The sequence below is a fragment of the Diuraphis noxia genome, unplaced genomic scaffold (genome assembly GCF_037042655.1).
Source record: "Diuraphis noxia isolate RWA-SAM2 unplaced genomic scaffold, SU_Dnox_SAM2 contig0003, whole genome shotgun sequence".
NCBI classification, from domain to species: Eukaryota; Metazoa; Arthropoda; class Insecta; order Hemiptera; family Aphididae; genus Diuraphis; species Diuraphis noxia.
In genome coordinates, this window is record NW_028301713.1 from 28,955,833 (window position 1) to 28,971,850 (window position 16,018).

The 16,018-nt window shown below is 30.0% G+C and overlaps 2 protein-coding genes across 4 annotated transcripts in view; both read left to right on the forward strand.

Moving 5' to 3' along the window:
* The window catches only part of LOC107173840 (uncharacterized), a 119,218-nt gene extending 107,366 nt beyond the window's left edge, over positions 1-11,852 (forward strand). For both annotated transcript variants that reach the window (XM_089222741.1, XM_089222740.1), the window contains one exon: positions 725-11,852. In XM_089222741.1, the coding sequence (XP_089078867.1) occupies positions 725-1,712 (988 nt within the window). In that variant the 3' untranslated portion in view covers positions 1,713-11,852. The remainder of the gene's footprint in view (positions 1-724) is intronic.
* Positions 11,853-13,607: 1,755 nt separating this feature from the next.
* Positions 13,608-15,922, forward strand: RpL36 (ribosomal protein L36). Of its 2 annotated transcripts, none has more exons than XM_015524538.2 (4): positions 13,608-13,765; positions 13,938-14,082; positions 15,554-15,688; positions 15,772-15,922. In XM_015524538.2, exons 2-4 carry the CDS (start codon positions 13,948-13,950, stop codon positions 15,862-15,864), a joined length of 363 nt encoding a protein of 120 aa, XP_015380024.1. In that variant the 5' UTR covers positions 13,608-13,765; positions 13,938-13,947; the 3' UTR covers positions 15,865-15,922. The 2 variants fall into 2 exon arrangements, with proteins under 2 accessions (XP_015380024.1, XP_015380025.1); XM_015524539.2 differs by having other exon boundaries at positions 13,627-13,765; positions 13,916-14,082.
* The last annotated feature ends 96 nt before the right edge of the window (positions 15,923-16,018 follow it).

The following is a 16,018-nucleotide window of genomic DNA, read 5'->3' on the forward strand; positions in this document are numbered from 1 at the left end:
GCCTACACAAGGCGCCGTCCTACATATTTGTTTAAAAAAATAAACCTGGTACGTGACTTATAACCATAAGTGTAGTGGCTTCGAAAATCATACTGGTTTACATAAATCGTCAACGTCACCAAATATTTTTAACAATTATAAGCAGCACCGTAAATACTCAAATAAACAAATATGAGCCGTCCTAACGAAACGAATGTTGCTGCTGTATAATAATTTAAAACAAAAACAATGTTTAGAGCTAAACAACGGCTGTGATGTATACGCTATGTTCCAAAAAAATTGGTATTTAAATTTCCAAATTCCCTAATACGGCAGTATGGAGATAGTATACTGTACGGCGATATGGATTTTGATTTATCGTATCGATGTAATATGAGATATAACGGCATTAATTCCAAGGACTAGATAAAATTCAGTTTATGTTTTTGTAATATGCATAAGATCAAATTCGGTTTAAGCAATTGGTTATATTATTTGTTTATAACGAAGTATTGTTGACGGTGTACTATAGTTGACTGCCGCGCGTTATAAATGATGCTGACTGAAGTAAATTTTACATCTTCCACGTACTTTATATTTTCTAATCATTATTAATCTTAACTACCGATCCACCATCATCCCGCTCACCACAACTCTCATAGATTGACCCCTAGAGCAGTAGTATAATATATTTATAAAAACAAAATAATATAATATAAGAAAAAATGTAATCGTGTTTTTCCAGGTTCAAGGAGGCCAGGAGGTATTCTAACATCGACGTTTGCGATAAAATTGCTGCACCCGTACCGGCTCGGCGGCGGGCGTCGGAGCTACCTCCAAACTCGACGCTGCAGCCCGCGACCACGGCTGCAACACAATCTTCCGGGATCGTGTGTACAAACACCGATCTACAGTCGATAATGAACTCGTTGAAGTCGACGGCAACCAAAGCGTTACAGTCGACCAAAGGTGGTGGCCCGCGGCAACAGGTCAGCAGCAAGACCACAGACAGCCTCCCGACGGCCGTGGCCGGTGAATTCAACGGCGGTGACCGTCGCCGGGACGTTCTCCGAGCAGCTCGGTCCAACAGCGTGGATGTGGCCAACATAGGCGCGGCGGCGGCAATGGCGGCCACGGCGGCGGGCAACAGCACCAGGAACTGGTTCAGGAAAATGTCCACCAGGACGGCGACCGTGGTTTCGATGGCCGGGGGACAGCGGGGAGCCGACGCTGAGTGCGTGGAACAGCGTCTGACTACCGGCGGTGAATACGTGGTACAAAAGTCACCGGTCGTCGTGACTTTTGCCGACGAACGGCCGAAAGTGTCACTGTTGATCGAGCCGTCGTCCGGAAGCAAACCGGAAAAGCACTGCGCGGCGCCGCTGTCCCCGCCGCCACTGCCACCGCCATTGCCGTCGTCGTCGTCGTCGTCGTCCGTAGACAAGAAACCGGCGCCCAACGGTGGTGACGTCGTAGTGTGGGACCGGCCCACCGGTTCGGTGGTGAACGCCGAGGTGTTGGGCACGGCCATCGAGGGTTTCTTGGCAGCCAAGAAGACGGGTGACAGCGCCGACGCGTCGCCGACCGCCGACGGTGAGCACCACGAACACCTGTCGCAGCAGCAGCCCTCTGGCGGCAAGCCAATCACCAAAACGTCGGCTGACCCGAACACGCCGGCCCGCACGTGCGACACGTCCATCTGTTCGTCGCTCAAAGATCTTTTCGTCAAATAGCTATAAGACGGCTCGTGCTGGTCGATTAGCCTACGTAATTAATTCTATATTACGATTAATTACGACATATTGTTATCATATTGACAATGTGGACTACAATGTTATACATATTATAATAATGCTCCCAAACAATAGTCGTGTTTTGAGCAAATTGTTTACCAGTTTGAGCGAACAAACTAATACCTAATTAGTTAAACCGGTAATCAGGTTGCTGAAAACTGCATCGTCAAAACACGACTAACGATACTCTATCTACCGTGTAAGCGACCTCCACCCCCCATATATTATACCCGGCATATTCCATCCCGACCACGACCTTTAGTAACTCTCAAAAGGGGGTTTTATCGATTCCGCCGTTTTAATATCAATTCCGCCGGCTATCGACTCCGCCGAGCTTTTTTATTTATTGATTCCGCCGGCTATCGATTCCGCCGAACTTTTTTATTTATTGATTCCGCCGGCTATCGATTCCACCGACTATGTATTTTTAAATCAATTTTTTTAAAGTTTAAATATAAATATTTCAAAAAATAATTCAAACATTTTTGTAAGTAAAATGTATTAAAATAGTAAAATAATGATATAAAATTTATTTAGTTAACGCCAAAAAAGCAAAAATAATATAATTTAGTACAAATAAAATAAATAGGTAATAGTAAATAATAATCAAATGTTCTACAATTTATTTTAAAAACGCCAAAAATGCAAAAATAATATAATTTAGTACAAATAAAATAAATAGGTAATAGTACGCTTTGTTATAAAATTTAAAACTTTTATATGATATTAATTGATTTTTTCTTTCACTAATAACGATTTCAAAATTCATTTTTAACACGAGGTGTCGAGATATCTGGTATATGTATAATGCAACACGCGAACAAGACTACAACTGTCACTAAATGTTGATCATTTGGACACAAAACATATTGTACAATATTTACTTTTATTTCTAATAATACCGATGTACCTACGTGTAATAAAATATGTCTCTTTTCGATACAATTTTATAGATTATATTGATTAAGATAAAACCGACACGATAATATGCGATAGCTATACGTATATTATTATAGAATATGTTAGGGGAGATTAAGACGTTTAGTATAGTTGGAGAATTCAAAATTCAAGTTATATATTTAGGTAATGCTCTAAGACTACGAGTGTTTTTACTAGTGAATTGAAAATTAATTGTATATTAATTTAAGCCTTTTATATTTTGTTTTCATTAAAATAAATAATTTACAAATATTAACCGGCGGAATCAATAAAAAGAAAACTTCGGCGGAGTCGATAGCCGGCGGAATCAATAGATTTTTCACAGGTAAAAAGGTCATTTCGGCGCAATCGATATACGCCCCTCAAAAGATCTTGTTTTTTTTCGTCGTAGTTGTCTCCAAAAGTTTTACAATTTATTGCGACAAGAATAATTGAATCAGATTTCATCATAATATTACAGATGGCATTTGTAATTACTGGTACGGACTTATACACGAAAAAAAGTCAAACCTAGCTTTCAAATTGATGTGCGTTATATAGTGTAGGTACAGGTTTTCACAGTAACTGTTTCATAAAAATATTTTTAAAAAAAATAATCATCTGGACTAAGAAATATCAGTGGTCATAGACTATTATTATTATTATTATTATTTGTATTAGTCCGCACAGCTACATACATACACTTCGACAGTTATATAAAATAATTATTACACCAGATTCAAAGAGTGCATACGTAAAAATACTTACACAATCGTGATTTAATCAAAAATTCCTCTGTCGAGGCGTGACAAGAATTCGAGATTTTCACGTACGAGATCCGCGTACAATATTTTCACTTATTAGAATATTTATTGATATCGAATAGCAATATCGTTGTGTTATACCAATGCGTATAAATCGGGTGACTGTGCACGTTACATAAATAGTGCTTCTCTTGCGGCAATAACTGGCGGCTAATTTCCCGTATAACATTGTGTAAAATATATTTATATTTATATATACGATTACTTACATCATCGTCGCACGGTGTGATGTACTGATGTTTAATGTATAAAAGATGGGGCGAAGTATATACGGCGAGGAAAAGATTTGAATTGGAGGATATCGTTGAAATCGATTCGACAACTTTAGGTACACCCACCGAATTTATTTTATGGTTGACGATATCGCCTAATATCGTAATAAAATAAAATACTGCGTCATAGTACGTCCGCCCGTCAATGAACAGAGTAGTGATTCACCGAGCATGCACATAACATTTTTTGTCTTGTAATAATTAATTCGTTCAAATTCTGACTTTTGCAATTTTTCAATAATATTATACTAAAAGACCATGATAATATATTGAAAAATTCAGGAAAATTGTATTGTACTATTTAATAACGAATGTTTGTTTCGATACAAAACAATTATTTTTCAAATGACGACCAACAACCATTTTAAACTGTAAATTATTTAGAAGATAATTGTTTTCAAAATGTTTATGTAGATAGATACCTAGTTATTTCTCATCATTCGAATGAGTAATATTTTTCAGTTTTTATTGAAAAATAATTTGATAAAAATATAAAATAGATATAGGTATAATATAGTTTCTAGTATTTATTATACTTGAACAATATTTATAAATTATAATCATCGATAGATAAGAATAAATTACTAAAACTTTCAAATTACCATTATAGTCCTGCATAATATTGTCTTCCAAAACATTAGGATAATATAAGTCCGTGGTAATCCTATTGTCCTAAGTAAACAAAAAGTTACACTACTCAAAAACTATAATCGATTGAATTTCGATTTTGACACGTCATAATTTTCAAAAAAAATAAAAATATTGGGAAAATTATTTACAGTGGAATAGGGGGATGGGGGTCGTCTTTAGAAAAACAAGACTACAAAAGTTCATATCTCTACAGAAGACACTAATTGTTTATTAGTACCTTTACGTAAAATTTCAAGAGTTTCAATAAAAATATGATCTTCATTCTTCAATAGAGTAGGTGCAGTATTTGAATATTCCGAAAATTCCGAAACTCATATTTTGAATAATTGCGTTTTAGAAATAGAAAAATGGGGTTAACGCACATACGCAGAGAATCACATCGCATAGTAAATATAATATTACAATATATAACGTATATAAATCGCAAATAATCTTTTCGCATAGACGCTGTATTGCTGTTTTGTGGTCATTATAATTACGTCAGAGTGCATGTTGTATTTTTTGCACTTTTGTCATCATATCGATATAATAGTATAATGATTGTTATTATATTTCAGTGTACATCAAATAATCTAAAAATTATATTAGCAAATACTTCAATGTTTTTCGAGAATTAATGATTTTTCTTTTAAAAATCAAAAGAACCAGTAATCAGCCTGTGTGTTATGAACAGAAGGTTAGGTTTTATCCTTTTAACCTTTTATGCCACACTCATTGTACTGGTTGGTTTTTTGCAGTGGTTATCATTCAGACAGATCAATATACAATCAAATAAAAATAGTGCCAGTATAATAATCAGACCGTTTCGGAAAAATGTAACAGCGTTACCTATACAAATAGTTTTCTTCAAACTTGAATAAAATATTTAAAAATATTATTATAAAAAACGTGACAGTTGGTTTGGATCATAATAACGAGTATTCAAAGTTAAAAATAATAATTTACGTTCAGTTTATCATAATGAATATATATTATTTATTTCAATAAGTGGTAACTACGACTTGTAAACAAGTTTTTGCTATTTTTTATATGAGACAGGAGTTTATAGTAGGTACTCCGTACAAACTATAAAGAAATTATTTTAAGAGTTTTTCCCGTGTACAACAGGCATTTTTTCGGCGTACAATATAGACCCTCAGGCCAAAAGATAACTGCTGCAAATAATCAAAAAAATAAACTATTCGTAGTATCTTTCTTTCGTTTATGAAATAGGTACAATGTACATAGTACACAGACGTCGTATATTATAATCTTGAGATCAATACCTACCTTTACTTCGATAAATTCGTTTCAATACGTAGAAAATAATATACTTATATAGGGTGTTTTTGAAATGGATGATATCACTATTGATTATAAAATAGTCTATTCTATAATCAATGATATCACTAATATAAGTATTTACTGTGATTTCATTATTTTTTTTCTAGTAAATAAAATTATATAAAACATTGTGCAGATTAATCATGCATATTAAATGACAACAAATAACTATCACCACTGTATATCTTGTGGTATTCTCATACTTGATGTTTCACACGACATTTTTTTAGTCATTGACTCGAACTTGGATAACGCTTGATAAGCGCAAAAACGATGTGACACATCTATTCTTATAAGAATTTTGCAAAATATACAACTATAGAGACTTAATTTTTGCATTTTAGATAATATTCTATAAAGAACTTGAATAAATTCAGATTTTTAAGATAGAAAAAACATCGAGGTAGGTACTCAAGTACAATACATTAATGACCTCATCCGTTTCCAGAAACACCCTGTTTACACTAAGTACAAAATATTTAAATATATTTTGACACACACCGTAGCTCACTAGTACACTGCAGTAGTACACACACTAGTTGTATTGTAAAAATATTGTACCGTGCACACCTATATATATATATATATATATATATATATAAACATATTGGAAACGCTATATTCGTTGTGTTTGTATATATTCATGTTTATTACATAATAATATGCGTGTACATATATCGCGTTTGATGACCAATCTCTTTGCCAGATCTTTCCACGCGTCTTATATATTTTACGGGGATAAAATATGTTACATGCAGCAACACCATCGCTACTGTGAATTTCTATGGTATTATATTATTTCTGGTAGGTACCTATGTGTATATAATAAGCGATGGCGTATGATGATACGTATTTAAAATATATATTATGCACAGCTGCTGGATTTCCACTGTATCTTACCTCTGTAGAACTGACGCCGTATCGTCTTCAAAGAATAACAATTTAATAACTGTTGCCTCGTGAGTGGTGTGTGTATGTGTGGGTTGCGCTCGTGCTCTTTTGTGCAAATCGTACGCATAATAATATGTTAAACGAGTATTCGTGTATATGTATACACCAAATGAATTTGATTTATACACGCGTGCACATTAGAAGTACCTACCTATATATGATTTGTATGCGTATATTGTTTATTTAAAAGTGTGCATAAACTATAAAGTGAGACACTGAAAGCTGTATGAACGTTTACAATTTACACGCGTGTAAAACAAACGGTTGCCATTATAAATAGGTACTATAAAACGCGTGTAGGTAGGTCCGATAAGGATATCCGCCAAGATATACCTACGCTCACTCTTCGTGTTATCTTTTTGTCAAACGTAACAACCTCCACGTTAAACATACTCGATTTTTTATAGATTTTGAAAGGTAATGATTTTTTTGGAAATAATGACGTGTCTGTATTAATATGTGATACTCCTTATCGAATAATAATTACCAACAGGATATCCTAAGTCTTTGAAAATCAGTATTTTTAACCAGTGGCGTGGCGAGGTAAAAGTTACATGTGGGCGAAGTAGACTTAAAGAGGCCCTTTTAAAAATTTTTTTAACTTCTGTCATATTTCTCTATGGTTAATTATAAAACCCTATAGAACGCGAGGCCCTTTGAGGTGTGAGGCCGTGGGCAATGGCCCACACCGCCCACGCCTAGCGCCGCCACTGTTTTTAACTAGGAGGTATACCTACGGTAAACTAAATAAATTTCAATTGTGATCAAATCATAATATAGTTAAAAGATAAAACGGGGGTTATCATGCTTGGTTAATCATCCTGTATGTATCATAATATACGCCATAAACCCCGTAGGATATAATACTATAAATTATAATATTTTATATTATACCATTATCGACAGTAGTTTCATAATCAAAAGAGAATAAAAAAAAAAAAACGAAAACGAAAATGAAAATCGTTTGACTTCCCATTATTATGTATAAAATATATTATATACATATGGATACAATCAATAGCTCTTTTGTGTAATATCATATTACATATTCGTGGCTTTGTGCGTATAACTATATGCATAATTTATTTATATATACCTATTATATATATGTATGTATGTACGATGTACCTAAGCTAAATAGATAATAATATGTCAATTCCAAATTCTTCGTTATCGATTTATTGATTTATTCGTAATAATAGTTTGAAAATCGAAGTGTATAAATAAATGTATATACGGTCTCGTTATATATTATATAAAAGCATATTATAACTCCATCGTGTATAAAGAATAAGTACTAGAATCTATGCGTATAAATGTGTCGAATAAAAAATAAACATTAAATTCCAATTTCCTGTAAATATTTACCTTATAATTTATATTATTAAAAAGTTATCAGTACCTATTATGTATATGAATATATGTGTATATTTATAGTCCTCATTGTTAATGAAAATGTGGTTGACCAACACGAGCATTTATGATATTTGTATGTAATTATTATTATTATTATTATTATTATTATTATTATTATTATTATTATTATTATTAATAAGTATGGACATTTTTAATATGTATAAAAACTTAAAGACTATTATTGATTCATACTTTGATCATGATGGGTAGGCACCTACTTACATGGTTCATAATAATACCTACAATATCTTTTAACGAAGATTTTGTGACATTCTAGATTTGAAATATTTGAAAACCTTGAAAACAATTCAACATCATAAAGTATTAAATAGAAAGATTCATTTACCTGTAAAATTATAAAATAATACAGTTATTTCCAACATAACTAAAAATATGAAATACCCAAATACAACTAAATAATCAACAAATTTCATTTTTAGGAAAAATATAGTTAAAATATTAATTATCAAAATGAAGGTGATAAATGATTTTACCATGGTAAACAGTTGTGACAATAAAAATTACAAATTAAATTTTTAATTTAAGTATGTATTATAATATTTAAAAATAATTGATGAATAATTAAATCATTAAACTATTTAAAATTGGATTATTTCAAAATAAAAAATACTAATCAAAAAATATTTAGCCATTTAGTTTTTACAAATAAGTATACAAATTAAAGTTATACTTATAAAAAATGTTAAGTGAACTAGAAATATCCAATACGCATTACTGAAATAGATTTATTTATTTGTTTGTTTATTTAAATATATAAAATATGATCACTTCCTAGAGTAAATTTTTTATAATTCTTGTAAAATACATTATAATAAGATTATAGTGGTTGGAATAATGGCTGTATATATCAATATATCTGGAGTAAAAATGATATTAATTAAGCAAAATTGTAAAAACTAAATCAAACTTTTACTTTATTTAAATTATTATATTATTATATAAATAGGACCATAAAGGTTAACTTTTGAATATAGTATACACAGTTATTAGTTAATTTATTTTAGATTTGTTTTATTGTTGATTGTTAAAACAAGATGAGACTTATATATATATATACATATTAAAAAGTATGTATAGATTTCTTCGGTAGTTATAAATACTAAATTATAAACAGATAATCTTATTAAATAATAATGGAAGTTTAACATGATGATATGCAAAATAAGACACGAAATTAATAATAACTAAATAGCTTGTAATTATAAAATTAAACAGATACCAAAATATATTATTTATGATTTGGTTGTAAACTATATAGATTAAATAAAATATGCGATAGGGATTCAATAAATGTATTCAATTACTATAGTAATCAATATATTTATACCAGATACCGAGATACCTACATTATAATATATACATATATAGGTGTATGTGTGTATAACATTCAAACTCATCTATTTAGGTAGTATACAATAGTATAAAACATGTATTAAAATTGCACGGTCTGACTTTATCCTCATCTTCAGGACTTGCACATCCAATCTTTGGCTCGAACAATGGGGTTCACTCCTTCCTTACTTTACCACCCGGTACAGAAATATCTCTCCAACCATCCCAACACCTAGGAATACAACCTCAATCTTTCTAGGAAATGCATAATATTTTTCTCCAGTCTCCGGTTTGGCCACACAAGACTTCCTTCTCATTCCTTTAAACTGTCACTGAACGATTCCCCTTTCTGCACACTACACAATTATCCAATAGTCTGTGATATCAGTCACTTACTATTCATCATTCCCAGCTTATCAAATCAATACATCATGACCGTCTACTGTCCCTTTTAAACTCCTCCAATATCCCTTTCGATACTATATAAATTTTCCCAAATCAACAAAGAAATATCATATTAAATAAATTATCTTTCGTCAACCATATATGCTTTTTTATTTAATTATATATTGTTTTAATTTTTTATTTTATTGTAAACAATTATTATATTATATTGAATAATTTTTAAAACTAATTGAATAGACAAAGTTTAAATAAATTTTTTAAAAAAACATGACGTATTATATTATATAGTTTTTAAGAATTTTCATCTTAAGAACATCAATCGTTTAACTATTTACTATTACAGTTATTATAATAATTGTTGAGTGAACATAATGTGATGAACTTTCATTATTGTATAACCAAAAATTTGTATCTACCAACTATATATATATTTTGTTTTTAAAATAAATTAGGTCAGTAGTGATAAAACTGTAGCCAAAAAGCTATTTTGTGGTAGTATTTTTTGCTGCAGCCAGCAAGTATTATTATATGTATCAGAGGCGTTCTCAGGATTTTTCAATGGAGGGGGATGAAAGAAATTGTTACATAAGTCGTAAGGGTAACCAAAAATAGACATAATATATATCACTAATATGTAAGAAAATAAAGAGCCTTGGGGGGGATCTATCCCCCATATCACCCCCTGTGAGAACGCCCATGATATGTATATTATATAGCTGTATCGGCGACTTGTAAAAATATAATAGTTAAACGCTTATTATACTGCTTGTTACCTTATCGGTTCCCGCAAAAACCTAAGAATATAATTATTTCGTGAACGATAGTAATAATATTAAATAGGTATCTCAAACGCTATATATAATATTATAGACAAATAACCCACCAACGGAGGTGTCTGTGAGAATACAACTTTGTATTTAGGTATGCATTTCGTTTATATAATACTAAATAATATACATAAATAATTATTTTGTTGTTTTCATAATATATATATTTTGAGTATATATAATTGTACACCGTATAATAAAATTATAAGAAATTACAAAAATTAATTTACAATGTTTGCTTCTGTTTTTGTTATGATTATATACGGTGATCTTATATATATTATAATATATTATATTATAATTATATTATATAATATATAATTATATAATATATTAATTAATATTATTAATATTAATATTATATAATATAATTATATTATAATTATATATTATATTATAATATTATATTATATACAAAAACTTAAGTTTTTCAGATTTACTTTATTATGTATCACATAACAATATTTTTAAAGTACCATTAATTTTAGTCAATTTGTTTAATTTATATAAGCATTAAAATTTCAAAACTGTAAAACGTTTAATAGGAGTATATGAAATTATCAGGATTGCTCGTTTTTAAATAATTAATTGTTTAAATATTATTATATTATCAAATATTACTAATAACACAGGTTTACCCACATTACACAAATTAAAAACTGTATACCTACGATTGGATAAAATTTATAAAGTATCTTGTGTTATACCAACTTAATATACATATTATAAATACTACTTTATAATCGAATTCATGCACGGTTGTTAACATTTGTATTGACATTAAGTATCTAAACTTTTAAAATTGGTTTAGCTATAAAAAAAACATCTCTCTTTAATATTAATTTCACAGTTCATATAGGAATATCTATTTTTATGTTTTTAAAACAAATATTGGTGAAAACTATTAACTCATATTATTAAAGTTATAATTATACCTATCTACTTGAATTTATAATAGAGTTATTCAAAAATTAAAACTTATTTATATTGTAATAAATAAAAACTACCATTGTTAAAATAATATATTATGATCTATTACTTTCATTACCTATATAAATTGTAGATATTTATTGAAATACAACATTATTTGTTTATACTAAATTAAATTAATTTAGGAATTTCTGATATATATTACATATAAATGGCTAAGACTTGAAATATTTAAATGTATATCTATAATAATAATAATTTTATATTTTAATTTTTAAATACAACTGTAATTATTTTAAATATATGTATGCGTGTTTTTAATAAACAAAGTAGTTAACCATGCAATACTATGCACTATAATAATTATTATACATTATACCTACCTATAATAGTACTTTAAAAAATATGCTATATAAATATATATTTTGTATGTTGATAATATATAATATTCATATTTCATATAAGTACTTCTATGTGAAGTGATGTCATAGCAAAAACATTTTAAATAAGAAATAATAAAATGTATTAACTAATATTTATTTTTCAAGGTTGAATTCTTACATGCATTTAACAGGTTAACCGGCAACTGTTATGTGTACCATTTTTGGTACATGGTTGATTTGCATTTTAAGTTAACCTATACAGAAGTAGCACAGTCCATAATCAAGAATTACCGACTCGAGTATTCAATCTATTGTCGTGTTGTGTACAATGACGTTAACCTGCGGATGCAGTGACTTAATTTGGTTAACAATATTTTGGTGTTGCAAAAAAATAAAAAACATTAAAATTAAATAAATAAGTATATTCAACAAGAGTTATTATTTATTTATATTTACCCCTGCTATATCACATGTAGATTTATCGATAGTAATCGCCAATCGGATTTTTGTGACCTAATCTGTGAGTAGTGAGCACAATTTAAAATATATCTAAATACAGGGACGGATTGGAATTTTGGACCGGCCCGGGAAAATAACTTTTTAGAGGCCCCGTGTTTAGATGGTAAACTAATATGTATATTTATAATTATATCAATTCGATACTACTTATTACAATATTATAAATAATCTAAATTTAAAATAAAAACATTTTTATTGTTCAGACTACAGTTCCATGCCGACTTGCATTGTTAAAATTCGTCGTCGTTACCCGCCGACAGGCGACAAAACGAAGACGGAATATCAGATTATTTGTAGATTTACTGTTCACGGAGATTGTTTTATTTTTGATTAGAATTATTGCTCTAACTTTAAATTATTATTCAGTTTTTGTTAAATTTATCCTGTTATACAATATAATAATATTATGCGTCATAGACTTTGGTAATATTTATTATTCATATTTTGGTTATTGACTTATTGCTTTCTAGTTTGCAATAATTGATATGAATAAAATTTAAAATCGTATTTATGAAAATCTATAAATTTTAAAATTTAATTTGCGACAGGTTACAGCCGTAGTTTGGTAACGCATGCAGCGGCCCCGTCAACTAGTTAGCACGCGGCCCATCGGGAATTTCCCGATTTCCCGATGGCCCAATCCGTCCCTGTCTAAATATATCTTAAATCGTGGTAGTGAGTACTGAAGTGGCAAACTGCGTGCTCGATGGTGACACAAAAAATTGTTTCCTTTGAATATCCATTCGTGATAACGTAATGTTTATCCTTAGATCATATACCGTATAATACCGTTTATATAATTGCTGGTTAACGATGCGGGAATTCGGATTTGTGCTAACTTTTATAGGTTGGCAAGAGCCTTTTTTTTCGTTCTTATCAGGTTCGATGTTATCAGTTGTTATCAAAATCGGGAAAACTGTACCCGTCCCCCACGGATAATAGATATATATATATATATATATCTATTATCCGTGCCCGTCCCCTAAGTGTTTATCAATTGTTATCAATTCTTATAAGCTGATGACCGAACCAGTGGTATTTATCACTAAGTAATGGTATAACCTTAAAAACAGTGTTTTGTTGTTACTTGTTATTAATTGTTAGGGAATAGCGATTAGCGATCTACGTACCGTCAACTACTAGCTACTTTTCTTCTTTTTTTATATAAACACTTAACACATCGTCCTCGTTCATACTTTATCCGTATACATCGAAATTAAGGTAAGACTAAAAATTGATTTAAATATTGAATCGTAATCTCTATTTACTGTTTTAATATATTTTCGGTGAATATTTACGTTATTCATATATCAACCATTTTATGTTGCAGTCACTTTCAGTTTTTAGTATTTTTGAAATTTGCGTTTATAGATATTTAAAAATTTTGTGACAGATTCTGAACAATGGCTCCGCGTTATGAGCTAGCGGTTGGTTTAAAACGTGGTCACAAGACCACAAAAATCGAAAGGGTCGGTAAAGTCAGTGGTAAAGAACTGTCAGCCAAAAGTGAAAAGCTCAGACAAGCCCGCACTAAAGGCGTGAGTAACAGTACTACATATTATTCTGTATATTAAAATAAGTCACTTTTTTTCTTTTTACCTTCCTGGTTAGTTTAACAAGTATGTGCTTAAGTTCACTTAATCAATATTTATTCACTATTGAGTTCGAAAAATATAGCGAGAGCAGAAACTTGGTGATTTAAACAATGATGTTTTTTCTAAAAAAAAATGCAATTAATATCTACTGCTTTAAATAATGAAACTACCTAATATCTTGCTGATATAGTAGTCACTTTAAGTCGAAGGAGGATTTGATTAGAGATATCTAACTTATAAATAGGGGATTAATTTTCTAGGAGAATAAAAACAAAAATAAGAATTGTCAAGTTTTTTGAATTATCACAACTTGACTGTATTTTACTAATCTTTACTCTAGTCTTATTAAATTTGAATCTTAATTGAAGATTCAATATAAGTTAGAAATTTCTAACAAATTATCCTGTTTTAGATAAATTTGTATTATACAATACATTTAATGCTTTATTATCATTATTCTATAATAAAATGCAAAAAATAAAAATAAAACTAAGCAATTACTCTTGTTATTATCTATATATCTAGTTCCATGCTTGCACATGTTAAAAATTAGATAGGTAGGTAGTGAACTGATAGAAGTGTATAAATATTAATTTGGGTTATTGGAGGGTAAATGGCGTATACCCTACCACTAGTTTACTGATTTAGCGTATACCCTGTAAAATTACTAGAGATACGCAGGTACCCATGGGGATACCCATGTATACCTTTAAAAAATTGTTATTGAATACCGATATTATCTTATTGTTATAATTGTTAGAAAAAATGTATAAGATCAATTTTTTTACTACATACAATGCAAACAGAACTAAATTTTGTGATAAAAAGTAAGGTCTAACTCCATCTTATCCTATTGCATGGCGTAAATATGTCTAATAACCTTTTTTTTGGGGGCGAAGACGAGGTGGTAAACCCCACGACCCACCATAAATTAATTTTAGGCTTGGTGAGAAATTTTTTTTTTTTGAGAGAGAGGGGATTAAGCTCCCCACCTCTCTCCCCTCAATATATGTTTAAGTGCTGAGCGTATACACTAGAAAAAAATTACAAATACATCACTGGTTATTGGAATATGAATGATTGATGTTTGAAATAAATCTGTAATCATTAGTCTATGCAGAAAGAATCTTAAATTAATTTAAGTTATTTGTATTTACTTACACTTTGAATTTCAAGGCATAATTAATAGCTACTAGTCTTAGATGAGTAATTACTTAATTAATCTTTCCCTTAAGACAAGATAATCATTTCATCAAATTTTAACATGGGTAATAAAATAAATACTATGTTGTCCTATAAACTTCCTATAACCAAGGTAGAATGTAATTTAATTTCTATAACTATGACCCTGCCTTATATTATATTTATTTATATTTAAGCTATATTTTGCTCTCTATGCTCTTATGTCTTATAGCGTTTGACTAAGCACAACAAGTTTATCAGGGATGTTGTAAGGGAAGTTATGGGTCATGCACCATTTGAAAAGAGAGCCATGGAATTGTTGAAGGTATCCAAAGACAAGCGTGCATTGAAATTCTTGAAACGACGAGTAAGCATACATTTCATCTATTTACTGTTCTGATTTTTTTTTCAACTTACTGAAAATAATACACATATTTTTTTTATTTTTAGTTGGGAACACACATTCGTGCCAAGAGGAAGCGTGAAGAACTTAGCAACATTTTATTGCAAATGAGAAAGGCACAAGCTACTCACACAAAATAATTTCAAAGCTTTTTAATGTCTTTATTTGATTTGTAATAAAAATGTTGACTGCTAAGAATTCTGCATTTTCCTTGAATTTATAATTGATATTGTTTTTAATCTTATTAAATAATAATATTAATAACATTTGCATAAGATTGGTTAATCATAAATC